At 40.4% G+C, this 12,445-nt stretch overlaps 1 protein-coding gene across 2 annotated transcripts in view; it reads left to right on the top strand.

Annotated features, from left to right (window-relative positions):
• Window positions 1-12,445, top strand: part of spegb (striated muscle enriched protein kinase b) — a 40,158-nt gene that overhangs the window by 22,237 nt on the left and 5,476 nt on the right. For both annotated transcript variants that reach the window (XM_014015245.1, XM_014015244.1), the window contains 26 exons: window positions 335-595; window positions 702-860; window positions 2,011-2,200; window positions 2,295-2,524; window positions 2,733-2,852; window positions 2,999-3,103; window positions 3,378-3,584; window positions 3,662-3,785; window positions 3,956-4,128; window positions 4,219-4,331; window positions 4,503-4,671; window positions 4,774-4,870; window positions 4,985-5,185; window positions 5,324-5,381; window positions 5,773-5,850; window positions 5,956-6,128; window positions 6,206-6,232; window positions 6,311-6,463; window positions 7,695-7,737; window positions 7,839-7,907; window positions 7,994-10,694; window positions 10,783-10,932; window positions 11,465-11,581; window positions 11,660-11,827; window positions 11,915-12,037; window positions 12,174-12,338. In XM_014015245.1, the coding sequence (XP_013870699.1) occupies window positions 335-595; window positions 702-860; window positions 2,011-2,200; window positions 2,295-2,524; window positions 2,733-2,852; window positions 2,999-3,103; window positions 3,378-3,584; window positions 3,662-3,785; window positions 3,956-4,128; window positions 4,219-4,331; window positions 4,503-4,671; window positions 4,774-4,870; window positions 4,985-5,185; window positions 5,324-5,381; window positions 5,773-5,850; window positions 5,956-6,128; window positions 6,206-6,232; window positions 6,311-6,463; window positions 7,695-7,737; window positions 7,839-7,907; window positions 7,994-10,694; window positions 10,783-10,932; window positions 11,465-11,581; window positions 11,660-11,827; window positions 11,915-12,037; window positions 12,174-12,338 (6,174 nt within the window). The remainder of the gene's footprint in view (window positions 1-334; window positions 596-701; window positions 861-2,010; window positions 2,201-2,294; window positions 2,525-2,732; window positions 2,853-2,998; window positions 3,104-3,377; window positions 3,585-3,661; window positions 3,786-3,955; window positions 4,129-4,218; window positions 4,332-4,502; window positions 4,672-4,773; window positions 4,871-4,984; window positions 5,186-5,323; window positions 5,382-5,772; window positions 5,851-5,955; window positions 6,129-6,205; window positions 6,233-6,310; window positions 6,464-7,694; window positions 7,738-7,838; window positions 7,908-7,993; window positions 10,695-10,782; window positions 10,933-11,464; window positions 11,582-11,659; window positions 11,828-11,914; window positions 12,038-12,173; window positions 12,339-12,445) is intronic.

Genomic DNA, 12,445 nt, shown 5'->3' with positions numbered 1-12,445 from the left:
ACATAGTGAAAAACTGACTTTGAAAAATAAATCTGTTATTTTTTTCTTATAAAAGGCTAAACAAAACAAAAATATTGATGGTAATTTTTGACTGTATATCTTTACAAACGGCAACCCATCATTTGAAGTATGAATTGAGCATGACTCAGCTATGAGTAAGTTAGCAGAATATCTGTTAATCAGTTGCAGATGTACAACCATGATTATTTTCTACGATTTTCATTGAAACAGTAGTTCATAGAACATTTTGTTATTAAAAATGTCAGTTTTGTCTGTGGCAACACAATTTACAGCACACTTTAGGAACTTTTCTTTTTTTTTTTTTTCTGTCCAGCCCCTCCGGTTGAGCCTGGTCTGGCCATCATCCGTCCAGTGAGGGACATCACAGCGAAGGCCGGTGAGACCGTTCTGTTTGAGTGTCACGTGATTGGACCTAAGGACACGGATGTGGACTGGCTTGCAGATGGGAAACTAATCCAGCCGGCGCTGCTCAACTGTAAAATGCACTTTGATGGAAGAAAATGCAAGCTGCTGCTCAACTCAGTTCATGAGGACGACAGCGGGACATACATGTGCAAACTCAGTACTGCTAAAGGTCAGTCCCTGGAATAGATTTATTGTACCATGATAAAAGTGATGTTCAACTAGAGTTTTTTTCACATCTAACCTTATTCTGTTTTTAATTATTTTTCCACTTGTAGAGGAAYTGACATCATGCGGTAAACTCAAAGTCATTCCCTCCTTTGAGCCTCTCTTCACACGTAACTTGGATGTCCTGGAAGTGATCGAGGGTCGCAACGCTCGATTTGACTGCAAAGTCAGTGGAACGCCTCCTCCCAAGGTCATCTGGAGTCACTTTGGTAAGACAACACTTACTGACAGTGTAATGGACAATAGATTTGATTTGTTAACAAAAATCTTTTAGGATTTAGGCCTTTCAGCAGTGGTGGGCAGCGCTAACCCAACAATTAGCTCCGCAATTTCTAAAGCGCTTATGAAAAAATTTAGGTCCGCAACTTCAAAAACGCTTATGCMATAGAAAAACTAGTGGAAGCTAATTTTAAAGCACAAGTTCAATTTGACACTTACTAGCTGACAACAATTTGTGTACAACATMTGTACAGCACTGTCAACTAGTGGTGTATGAACCCTTGTACAGCTTAATCCTATAACTTCCAATTAATGGGGATGTGATTTCCTTAAACAGAMCTTTGGCTCCTGGTGTAAAAATTAAAAAGTTGTTGAGGATTGCTAGTTCGGCTGCTTCTTTGTCTTTTTCTTTTGTTTGTTGTAGATTTTTCATTAAAGAAGCATCAATAAAGWAATTTTAAAACTRTTTATTGGAAAACTGAAGCGATGCTTTCTGGGTACATGMCGGATTGGATTTGTGATGGGAAACAAAAGTTTTCCATGTAGTTGCTCCAGTTGACCACTAGATGTCTGTCTAACCCCGCTGGCAGATTTGCTTTGACCAATTACGTCAAGTATTGAGCTCCAGCGTTTAAACTTTATTTTAAAAAAAGGAGCTCCGATTTTAAAGTAAAATAAATCAATACATACAAAATTTTAGTATGGATTACAAACSTTTACTGTTTTTGCTATTGCCTTCCTGCTACGTAAACAGACACACAGCATTGTGGGAAATCAGAACCGTGACCGARAGCAACAGTCAGCAAGGATGTATACGTTTCCAATAAGTGTGTTTATCTGAGAGGGGTGCTGTTWTATAAATCATRTGTGTTGTGAGTCATTGACAGCCATAACTTCTGCTGTTCAAGATAGTGATGACTGGTAGATAATTAGTTATTAGCTGTACTGCATTTTAATTTTAGAAAGCGCAAATCCACTTATGAATTAAATAAATCAGTAAGACCGCTAAAGCGCAAACAAAATATTTAGGTCCGCAGTTAGCGGATTTGCATTTTAGTGGACTGGTGCCCACCACTGCCTTTCAGAGGCCTTGGACTGCTGTTAGACTGCATGTTGTTCTGTTTTATTTTTTCTCTTCAGACCAGCTGCTTGTGGAAAGTGAAGACATCCATATCCTGCAAGAAGGTGGTCGCCATTCTTTGATTATTTCCCATGTGACCACCGATGATGAGGGTTTCTACACGGTCAGAGCTCGTAACAGCCACGGTGAGGCGGAGAGCTCTGCCGAACTTTACATACAAGAACCTCGGCCAGCCATCTCCTCTCAGATGTAAGAGATTTTTTTTGTGTTTCCTGTGCTGATCACCAAACTGTCCAGAGCTCACAATATTTATTCAAACCCTCTGTCTCTCCTTTTTATTCAGGGCTAAACTGGAGAAGATGCCGTCCATCCCAGAGGAGCCAGAGGTCCCAGAGAATGAGGTGGAGCGATTCACAATGCCTGACTTCATCAAGCCCCTTTATGACCTGGATGTGATTGAGGGAAAGGAGGCTGCACTTAAATGCAAAGTGGCTGGCTTGCCYTACCCAACAATCATCTGGTTCCATAACGGCAAAAGGATTGAAAGCACAGAGGACAGAAAAATGACACAGTGTAGGTCTCTCACACTGGACTAACAATCACATAATCACTTTAACAGCATTTATTCCAGCCTAAAAGCAAATTACAGCAAAATGTATTAACCTTTTTTTTTCAGTGTTACTATTATGAAATCCACCACTTTGCACAGGACCATCACATACAATCATCAACACTTTCTTTACAAGTTGTAATGAAAAAAAATCTTTGCTACCTTCTGCAGTCCGTGATGTCCACAGCCTGGTTATCCGCTCAGTGTGCCATGCTCATGCTGGAGTCTACAAGAGCGTCATCTCTAACAAAGTAGGAAAAGCCACCTGCTACGCACATCTCTATGTAACAGGTAAATCTTTTTTCCCCATCCTTACACATGCATAAACTGTTTAATTAACTCCAAACGTGTGGTTATTAATATGTAAAAGATCCACGTCTCAGGCCATGCCACGTCAAAGACTTTTATTTCTTTAAATTCAATGTTGTGATTTTCAGACATCCTCCCTGATCCTCCTGATGGCACTCCAGTCATCGAGTCCATCACTGGTAAAACCATCATTCTGAGCTGGAAGAAACCAAGAAGATTAGACCCTTCAATTGGTATGTAAAGTAATAATTATTGTATAATTGTGAGTTTGTTTGTCTRTCTTTTAGAAAAACACCCAATGAACCACTGGACAGATTTTAATAAAACTTTACATGTAGTTTGTATTTTTCTGCATGCTCTGAACCAAGTAACTCTCTTTTAAATGTTAATCTAGCAGATTTATGTTCTGCTGGATATGATAAGGCAGAAAATAAAATGTTAAATTAAATTGGAGTTCTTTAAAGAAATCTTTTGATGTTCTATGATTCAAAACCCCTTACCTTTTAGACCCCAGTTCCCTGATGTATGCCATCCAACAGCAAGCCCTTGGCTCCATCCAGTGGATTATTATAGCCTCTGGCTTGAAAGAGACCACCTTCACCATTACAACCCTCTCCAAGGGAGTGCGCTATGCCTTCAGGGTCCTGACCATCACCTCCAAGGCCTTCAGCAAGCCCTCACCTGCCACAGATCCAGTGCAGCTTCTGGACCGAGGTAGACTCAGGCTTTTGTAGCACCTGTTCTTTCTTCCATTTGGAATATTAATTAATCAGATATTTTCTGTTTTTAAGGCCCTTACCTTCAGGAGGCGCCAGTGATTATAGATAAACCAGATATTGTGTATGTGATTGAAAACCAGTCAGTCATTATCTCTGTCACCCTCAATCATGTCAGTGCTGCTATCACTTGGAAGAGGTATTTATTTTTCATTATAGCACTTTTTACAAATGTTTCTTATAGGCTTTAGTTAAAAAACACCAGTACACCTGGTTTCTTTTAAATAATTTGACGCTCAGTTTGCAAGTGAAAACCTCTGCGTGAGCTCCTGTAAGCTCACTGATCGTTCCAAACATGCTTGTCTTCAGGAAAGGAGTGACCTTGGYCAATAAACCAGGCCTGTATGAAATGACAATGCCAGATGACAACCAGCACACACTGAAGCTGCTGAAAGTGAGGAGTTCTGAYGTCGGTGAGATGACCTTTTTGGCCACCAACAAATATGGAAGCGATAGCTGCACCTTCACTGTGGAGGTGGCAGGTAGGAAGAAGCTCTAACCGCTGCGTCATCCATGCCTGTTCCATCTGAATTTCATTTAGCTTTTATCATATCTTTCAACAATAACCACAGCTCCACCGACATTTGAGACGATCATGGAAGACTTGGATGTTTGTGCAGGGGAGACCCCTCGCTTTGCTGTCGTTGTTGATGGCAAACCCATTCCTGACATCCTTTGGTTCAAGGTTTTTATCCATTTCAGCTGCAGATCTTTCACGTTTTTCGTGCAAGTCTACACTATAATCACTATTTACATAGATTTGATATTGCAGAAAGTATAAATATATGTATTATAGTGCTTCTCTGTATTAAATTTTGTTTGAGATTTTGTTGAAAATCCCTGCATCTGCTTGCAGGGCGATGTCCTGCTGTCAGAGAGCAGTCACTACACGTTTGTGTACGATGATAATGAATGTTCCTTGGTGGTTCTGAATGCTCATCCAGAGGACTCGGGTGTCTATACCTGTACTGCTCGGAACTTAGCAGGATCTGTGTCCTGCAAAGCTGAGCTTACTGTTCACAAAGGTAATGGTTTGGACTTATGCATAAATCTCTTGAATGTTTTGCCTTGAAATAAACTGAATGAATTAGCATGAAACTAAAATTGTTACCAATGTTACCTTGTAGCCAAAAGCAAAGAGGAGCCAGTGGATGATGAGCGAGCTATTCTGAGGAAAATGCGCAGAATGACTGACTACTATGACATCTGCAAGGAGATTGGAAGGTAAACATCAACCTGCACTGGAGCCAATTCAGTTTCTATTAATCAGTGAAAACCAAATTTATCCAAAAAAAATAACACTGAAAATGTTCAGCTGAAAGGTTTTTTTGTCCGCAGAGGTGCATTTTCCTATGTGAAACGTGTGACACAGAAGACGAACAAAATGGACTACGCTGCCAAATTCATCTCTACTCGGGCCAAGAAGAAGGAATCTGCTCTGAGGGAGATGAACCTGCTGTCCAAGCTGGACCACGAGAGGATCCTCTACTTTCATGACGCCTTTGAGAAGAAGAAYTCGGTCATCATCGTCACAGAAATGTATCCTTAGCAAACAGATAAAACAGAGAGGCTGATTTACATTCTTTAATTAATTCTGGGAAGTAAGAATATGTAAAATACTGAATTATTTTGCCAATGATTTAATTGCAAATTCTACGCCTTGATTCACTTTTAAAGATGCCACGAGGAGCTGCTGGACAGATTTACAAGAAAATCTACAATAATGGAGTCTGACGTAAGTCCTGGTTTTAATTACTTTAAATTTGGGCTCTTTTATTCCAGTATATATACTGCATATGCTGTGCAAAATCAGTCTTCGCTGTTTAGCTCAATTTATGTACAGCTGACTGACTTGTAGCCAATTTTGGGTCTACTATATTTATTTATCTGTGTCAGCCATTTTGAATTGTGTTGACTCTAAACATTAATTAATCGTAGATGGACATCAAATGGTTACTTTCTTAAGGGTTTTTGGAAAATGCATGCAGTGATTCAGAAAAATAAACACACACAGACAATCACGATTGCCCACTTTTAGAACAGTGAGCAATAATTACAAAAAAAACTCTGGCCTTGTAGAGAAAAGACGTATGTTTTTCTGGTCCTTCTTATGCTCTTTTGAACAGGTACGTTCATGTATAAGGCAGCTACTGGAGGGTGTGGACTACCTTCATCGTTTGAACATCATACACTTGGACATAAAGGTAGACTCTTATCCTCACACATGATAAAGATTGCAGATATTTCTACAAGTCAAACTATTCATCTATTATAACTATTTTATATGTGTATATTTGTTTTTTTTTCAGGCTGATAACATCCTCATGGCAGATCTCCAAAGTGATCAAATCAGAATATGTGACTTTGGCAACGCAGTGGAAATCACGCCTGATGAGGCTCAGTACTGCAAATACGGCACACCAGAGTTTGTTGCACCAGAAATCGTCAATCAGACTCCTGTTTCAAAAGCTACAGACATATGGTAGAGTCTCATAATATGATAGATTTTGAATGGTTGTTTTTTATGTTTTTAAAAGTATTTTTTTTTTCTTTTTCTAGGTCTGTAGGAGTTTTAGCATACCTATGGTAAGTTAGGTTTTCATTAAACCGTTGCAACTTTCTGTGCGTTCCTGGTGAAATTTAACCATTTGTCTTCATTATCAGTCTGACAGGAATTTCTCCATTCGCTGGGGAAAATGACCGGAGCTCGGTGCTGAACATCAGGAACTATAATGTGGCTTTTGAGGAGAGCATGTTCGCTGACCTTTGTCGAGAGGCGACAGGGTTCATCATAAAGCTGCTGGTAGCAGACAGGCTGTGAGCAACAATTCTGGATCACTATTCATTTTTTTGTTTATTATACTGTTGAAAACGATGGCAGATGTTTTACTGTTGCAACGGTTGCATGAAATACAAAATAAAACAATAAGATTTAATGTTGAACATCCTGGAAATTTCAAAAAATTATCCTACACATTCTGTTTTATTGCTGAAAATGCAGTTTTGCAGACTGTTGCTTGTGATCGTTGCAGATTTAAACGCCTRGTTTTGCAGCAGCTTTTTCATAAAGTTACAATCAAAAGTTAGTTTTTTTAAACCTTTGTTGTTTCCTTTATTATGGCAAGAACAAAAAAATACAAGTGTTATATATACTGTATTTGTAAGCACAATGGGCCACATGCAAGAACATGTTCGTATTTTTATCCTAAATTTCTCTTACTTTTGTTCATACAAAGGGTTCGTACGAACATGCCGTCAGATTCAACAAACTTTTCTATCTTCAGGAAAAGTGTGTAAATGAGCTGCGTAAACTGTTGAATGCTATGCAAGTGCTCGTGCACGAGAAGAGGAGATTAGCATAATTACCACCCTAAAAACACCATATAAGGCCTGCCCCAGATATCAGGAAGTGTTCATTCATAAATGACATCGCAAAATAAAAAGAAGAACTTTATGAGTTCGGAGTTTGAAGTCCTGCTCTTAGAGATCCAGAAAAGAAAATCTGTCATTTTTAGCAGCGTGAGCTGTGGAATTAAAGGAATGAAATGATGACTGCTGTTAATGCCGTGTCTCCTATGGGTCATATACAGTCACAGAAATAAAAATCTAAATCTTATCCATCTCTCTCTAGTCCTGCTCTGGTTTCCCTTTGGTCAAATATTTTAAATTTGTTGCGTAGTTTTCATCTATTCAGAAGAAGGGCAGCCGTGCACTTCTTAGTGAAGAAAATCCATCTGGATAACAGCAGACTGACTGCTCATAAAATATACGACAGGTCTGGATCACATGTGAATTTTGTTCGCATCTGAAAAAGTCTTAGAATACGAGAAAATTGGTGAATGCCACAAATTCTTCTAAATCACTCGCACACACAACTTCAGAACAAATCTGTTCGTACGAACAATTCTTGCATGAGGCCCACTATTTCCACAGCAATAATGGGGGTCGTTGGGCATTGGAAAGATTCAATATTGCAGTCTTAGACTTCTTAGAGAGTGCTTAACAACAACAAAAATTACAGAACACCTGAACTTTCCTTTATTTTTAGGAGACCTGATACTCAAGAATGTCTCAGACACCCTTGGTTTAAGGTAAGCAAAAAACAGATAATCATCCAGTGGATTCCATATAAGAAGATTAAACTTGGTGCCTAATTGCTTACTTCTAAATTTTATGTGTAATCATTTAATAGGTACTTAGCAAAGGGAAAGCTATAAATACAGAGGCCCTAAAGAAGTTTGTATCTCGCAGAAAATGGCAGGTATGTGATTTTTTAAATTTGTTTGTGCGTTATCATAAACACAGAAAATGTTTTAAAATTATAACATGTTGTGATTACTTTTTCAGCGTTCCATAATCAACTATAAATCAAAAATGTTTATGAGATCCATACCAGAATTGCTGAATGATTCCTCGAGCCATACCTCCATCGCAATTCCAAAGCACATGAAAGATGGCTTGCCTTTGCCATCGTCGTCCTCAGATTCTGATGAAGACATTGATGAACTGCCTTTCATCCCTATGCCACCTAACATGGATTTCTCTGGGTCAAGGATGTCACTGACTGACATTCAGACCAGTGAACAGCCAACAGGAAAGCAAATTGAAAAAAATAAATGGTCTGTATTACCCTCCCAAGCCCAGGAGGCAATGGAGTGTGATCCTAAAGCACTGGAAAAAGAAACAACTGAAATAGTGGGCAACAGCCGTCTTCAGAGAAGGTCATCAGAAGACAATGACAAGGGCTTTTCTGAAGAATCACCTGCTGAATTGCCCCAAAAATCAGAGCTGTCCAGAAAGCCACTTAAAAGAGGATCGAGCATGGAGTCTGACAGAACAGAAGGAGGGCGCAGAAGAGGAGAACTAAGACGTGGTGGTTCAGCTGACAGTGCCCTGCTGCTCCGAATCACACCCGAGGAAGGAGTTGGAGAAGAAAATGAGGATGGCCAAAGAGTTCTGAAGAAAGCTGTATCTATGGAATTACCAAGAAGAAGCACCAGCCCAGGAACTGCTAAGATGAGTCAAGAAGACTATGCTCTCAAACTGGAACTCATGAGACAGCGACTGCTTCGTGGTGGTTCTGTAGACAACAAGATGAGTGGATTGAGAGGACCTCTTTTAGAAACTTTAGGAATGGGAGATGAAAAACGAATATCATCAGATCGCTTCTCTCGCACTGCTCGCCTGGGCCCACCGCCGCTCACTAGAGCTGCCTCTAGTGATTTCCCAAGAGATGAAGTGCCTAAACCAAAAATTTTACGGAAAAGTACTTCTTTCAGTCAAGGGGATTCAGAACCAATTGCTTTACATCGTCGGTTAGGGGCTCCTCTGGAGATTCCTGTAGCAAAGATAGAAGAACGAAGGCTAAAGGAGGCTATATCTATGTCAGCTCTAACAGAGCCAACCCTAGATTCCTGTCCAGAGACACCCAGAGAACCTTCTCCAAAACCTCCAACTCCAGAGTCTGTTGTTCAAGAAAGTCCGGCCAAAACAGAGAGTCAAGACTCACTAATGGAGAAAGACATAAAACCTGAAGAGACTACTTCTGAAAAGATGGAAGGGCTGACGGCAGATAGCAATTTTGATGAAAGATCAAGCACAAGTGGATTTTCAGAGAGGGACATGAGTATTTCAGAAGAACCAATAACTGAGTCAGATAATGTGGGCCAGAGAATTCCTACTCCACCTCATATCGCCCAGACCTTCAAAGAAGAARAGAAAATGGAAGTGGATCAAGAAAGAGAAAAAGTGCAGGAAGAAAAAAGGCAATCTGTAAAAGAAGAAAGAGTTGACCATGATGTTGAGTCAAACATTAAAGAAACTTCCGAAGATGTAAAGTATGTCACGCATGAAGAAGAAAAAACAAGTAGCCCCCTAAAGTCTTCTGAAATGACCATAACCACAAGCTCATTTATGGTGAGACCAACACAAGAACCTATCCAACCCTCCAGTAATATTGCTTCAACATATATTACACCCTCAGTTCCTCCACAAGTTCTTCCAGATGGGAGGAAGTCTGCATATGCCAGTATAATGCAGACCATAATGGTTCCATCACTGCAGCCTCTAAATGAGCCACCTCTTGGGCCCTCCTCGCCTATCATTGTCCCAGGCACAGCTGAAGCACCTGCACCATCTAATTTACCTAGCTCATTAAAGCCCATCATCGTATCAACCACTGAACACCCTGCAGTTTACTCACGGGTAGCATCACCAGAAATGGTCACCAAAGAATCCAGTCCACCAAAAACATTTACACAGCCTTCATCCCAGCAGGAGGTCTCAGCTGAACCAGAGTTAGAAGACATGACATCTGAAGAAGTATTTCAGGCCCGATTCAAAAAGCGTGAATCTTCCCTCACAAGAAGTCTAAAATTTCTGTCACGATCAAAAAATGATGACAGATCCCAGGCTGCCTCTTTAGGCTCTACAGAGAAACTAGAGGAAATATACAGACCTGGACCGATTGGTGCACCACTGGAAGTTGCATCAAGGAGACTTGAAGAAAAGTCCAAGTCAGTCCAGGACCTTCGTGAAGCTGAAAAGGATCAAGGTTTTATGAGAAGGCTGTCCTTGCGTTTGAAGAGAACGCCATCAACAGAGCGCAAGGATGAAGTATCTAAAGAAGACAATTCAGCTGGTTCAAGACGTAGGCTCTCCTGGACTCTTGGCAGAAGAGGTTCTCAGGAAAAGAAAGACACAGAGATAATGCGAATGGATGGAGAAGGTGATAGATCGATGGAATCTGAAGAAAAGGAGCCGAAGAAACCCAGTGAATCCCCAGTGTTGGCAATGAGGAGGAAGATTGAATCAACAGTGGCTGGGATATCTACAAGAATCCGAAGTTACTCAGAGGAAAGGAAAACGGCAGAGGAGAAGGAATCAAAAAGAACACCCATTCTGTCGATGCTTCGTCGTTCAGCATCAGAGATCAGAGCTCCAAGAGCTTCCATTGTTCCTCAGAACCAGCTGGCATCTCAAGCTAGTAATGGGGCCTCATCAGAGTCTCTAGATTCTGTGTCAAGCCTAAAATCAGAAACATCGAAAGGTATGAGGCAGTACTGAATCCTCTTCACAGCACATTTGGTCAAAAATTTATTTGAAAAACGGGTAAAATAACTTTGTTTTCTGTAAAGGAGTGGAGGTTGAACGTAGATCCCGCTGGGATCGATGGGGCTTGACAAGAGGGAGAAGAGATAAAACAGTATCACAGCCTGATATACCAACAGCAATTTCCAGAGACAGCAGTTCGTCATGTTCACGCCAGTACAGCAAACTGGTTTCTGGTAAGTAATATGCAGCCATCCAAACAGTGAAGATAGTTAAAGTGTAAAAGGAAGTTCATTTTTATGCTAAATGGCACAGAGGTGCTGATACATTAAAACTGGATGGGGTTCTGTTTATGTTATTGGAGTTTTATCAGTGTCAGGGGACAGTCTTTGAATAAATGCTTTATGTCAAGTGCCAGTATTGGTGAGCACATTACCATTTATCAGCCTAATAACTGTTAGTTTTATGCCTCAGTTTACATTACATATTTACAAAGCTATAACAAACATTCCATTCCTATTGAGATGAAATGTGTATTTTGGCTTCAGTGACAAGGCTTTAACATCTATGGGGGAAATAAAACAACTTCTACTTTCACCTGTCATAACAATATACAACCCTAATTCCAATGAAGTTGGGACATTGTGTAAAACATAAATAAAGACACACACACACGCACGCACGCACGCACGCACACACACACACACAACACCTCAATTTCACTGGAATTAGGGTTGTAAATGTAATTTAATTGGTGTTGTTTGTCAGACTTTCCTCCAGTATTTCACATCAAGTTAAGGGATCATGTTCTTCTGGAGGGCGATCCAGTCACACTCAGCTGTTTGCCCGCAGGAAGCCCCCACCCACATGTCACCTGGTTGAAAGGTAGAACCTTAAAAAAGGCAATATGACCTAACAGTAGTAGAGCTTATATACAAAAAGCATTCTCATTACTTCTCTCAGACAAGAAACCCCTGGAGATTGATGCCAGGATGAATATGATTTCCTGCCCTGATGGCCGGCAGCTGCTGATGATCATGCACACCACAAAAAAAGATGCAGGGATTTATGAATGTGTAGCTACAAACCCCTTGGCCTCCGTGTCCAGCTCTTGCACTATATCGCTCGCTCGTAAGTTTAAACATGACAAAGCGTTTACTATTTGTTACTGAACAAATATGCTTGTATGAACTGATAATAGCAATATATGTTTTACAGGTCTGCCCAATCGTCCTGGTACGCCAGAAATCCCTCAAAAGTATAACAACACAGCTTTGGTGCTGTGGAGGCCCTCAGACACAATGGCCCCATGTACATACTCTCTGGAGAGAAAGACAGAAGGTACGCAGCTCTATTACTGACAGTTTTGTTTCTTTCAAATGACCACAAATTAATATATCTCCAAAAGCATCCTTGGGGAATTGTACTCCTATTTTACAACAAAATCAATACTCATGTTTCATCCACTTTGTTTTAGGTGAAAACAACTGGCTAATTGTGGCAACAGGAGTGGCAGACTGTTATTACAATGTGACTGACCTGCCAGCAGGGGGCGCTTTCAGGTTTAGGGTGGCATGTGTCAACAAAGCTGGTCAGGGTCCTTACAGCAACCTGTCAGAGGTTGTGAGATTGGAATCTACAGGTGTGTACTCTGTCAGTGCAGTTTTTTTGAAAGTCTCAGACCAGGAATTTTCTAACCATTATAAGTTATATTTTAAATATGATGGGTATGCTTTCTGTAAGGTGACA

The sequence above is a fragment of the Austrofundulus limnaeus genome, unplaced genomic scaffold (genome assembly GCF_001266775.1).
Source record: "Austrofundulus limnaeus strain Quisiro unplaced genomic scaffold, Austrofundulus_limnaeus-1.0 Scaffold125, whole genome shotgun sequence".
In the NCBI taxonomy this organism is placed as follows: Eukaryota; Metazoa; Chordata; class Actinopteri; order Cyprinodontiformes; family Rivulidae; genus Austrofundulus; species Austrofundulus limnaeus.
This window is presented reverse-complemented; position numbering and strand designations above follow the sequence as displayed.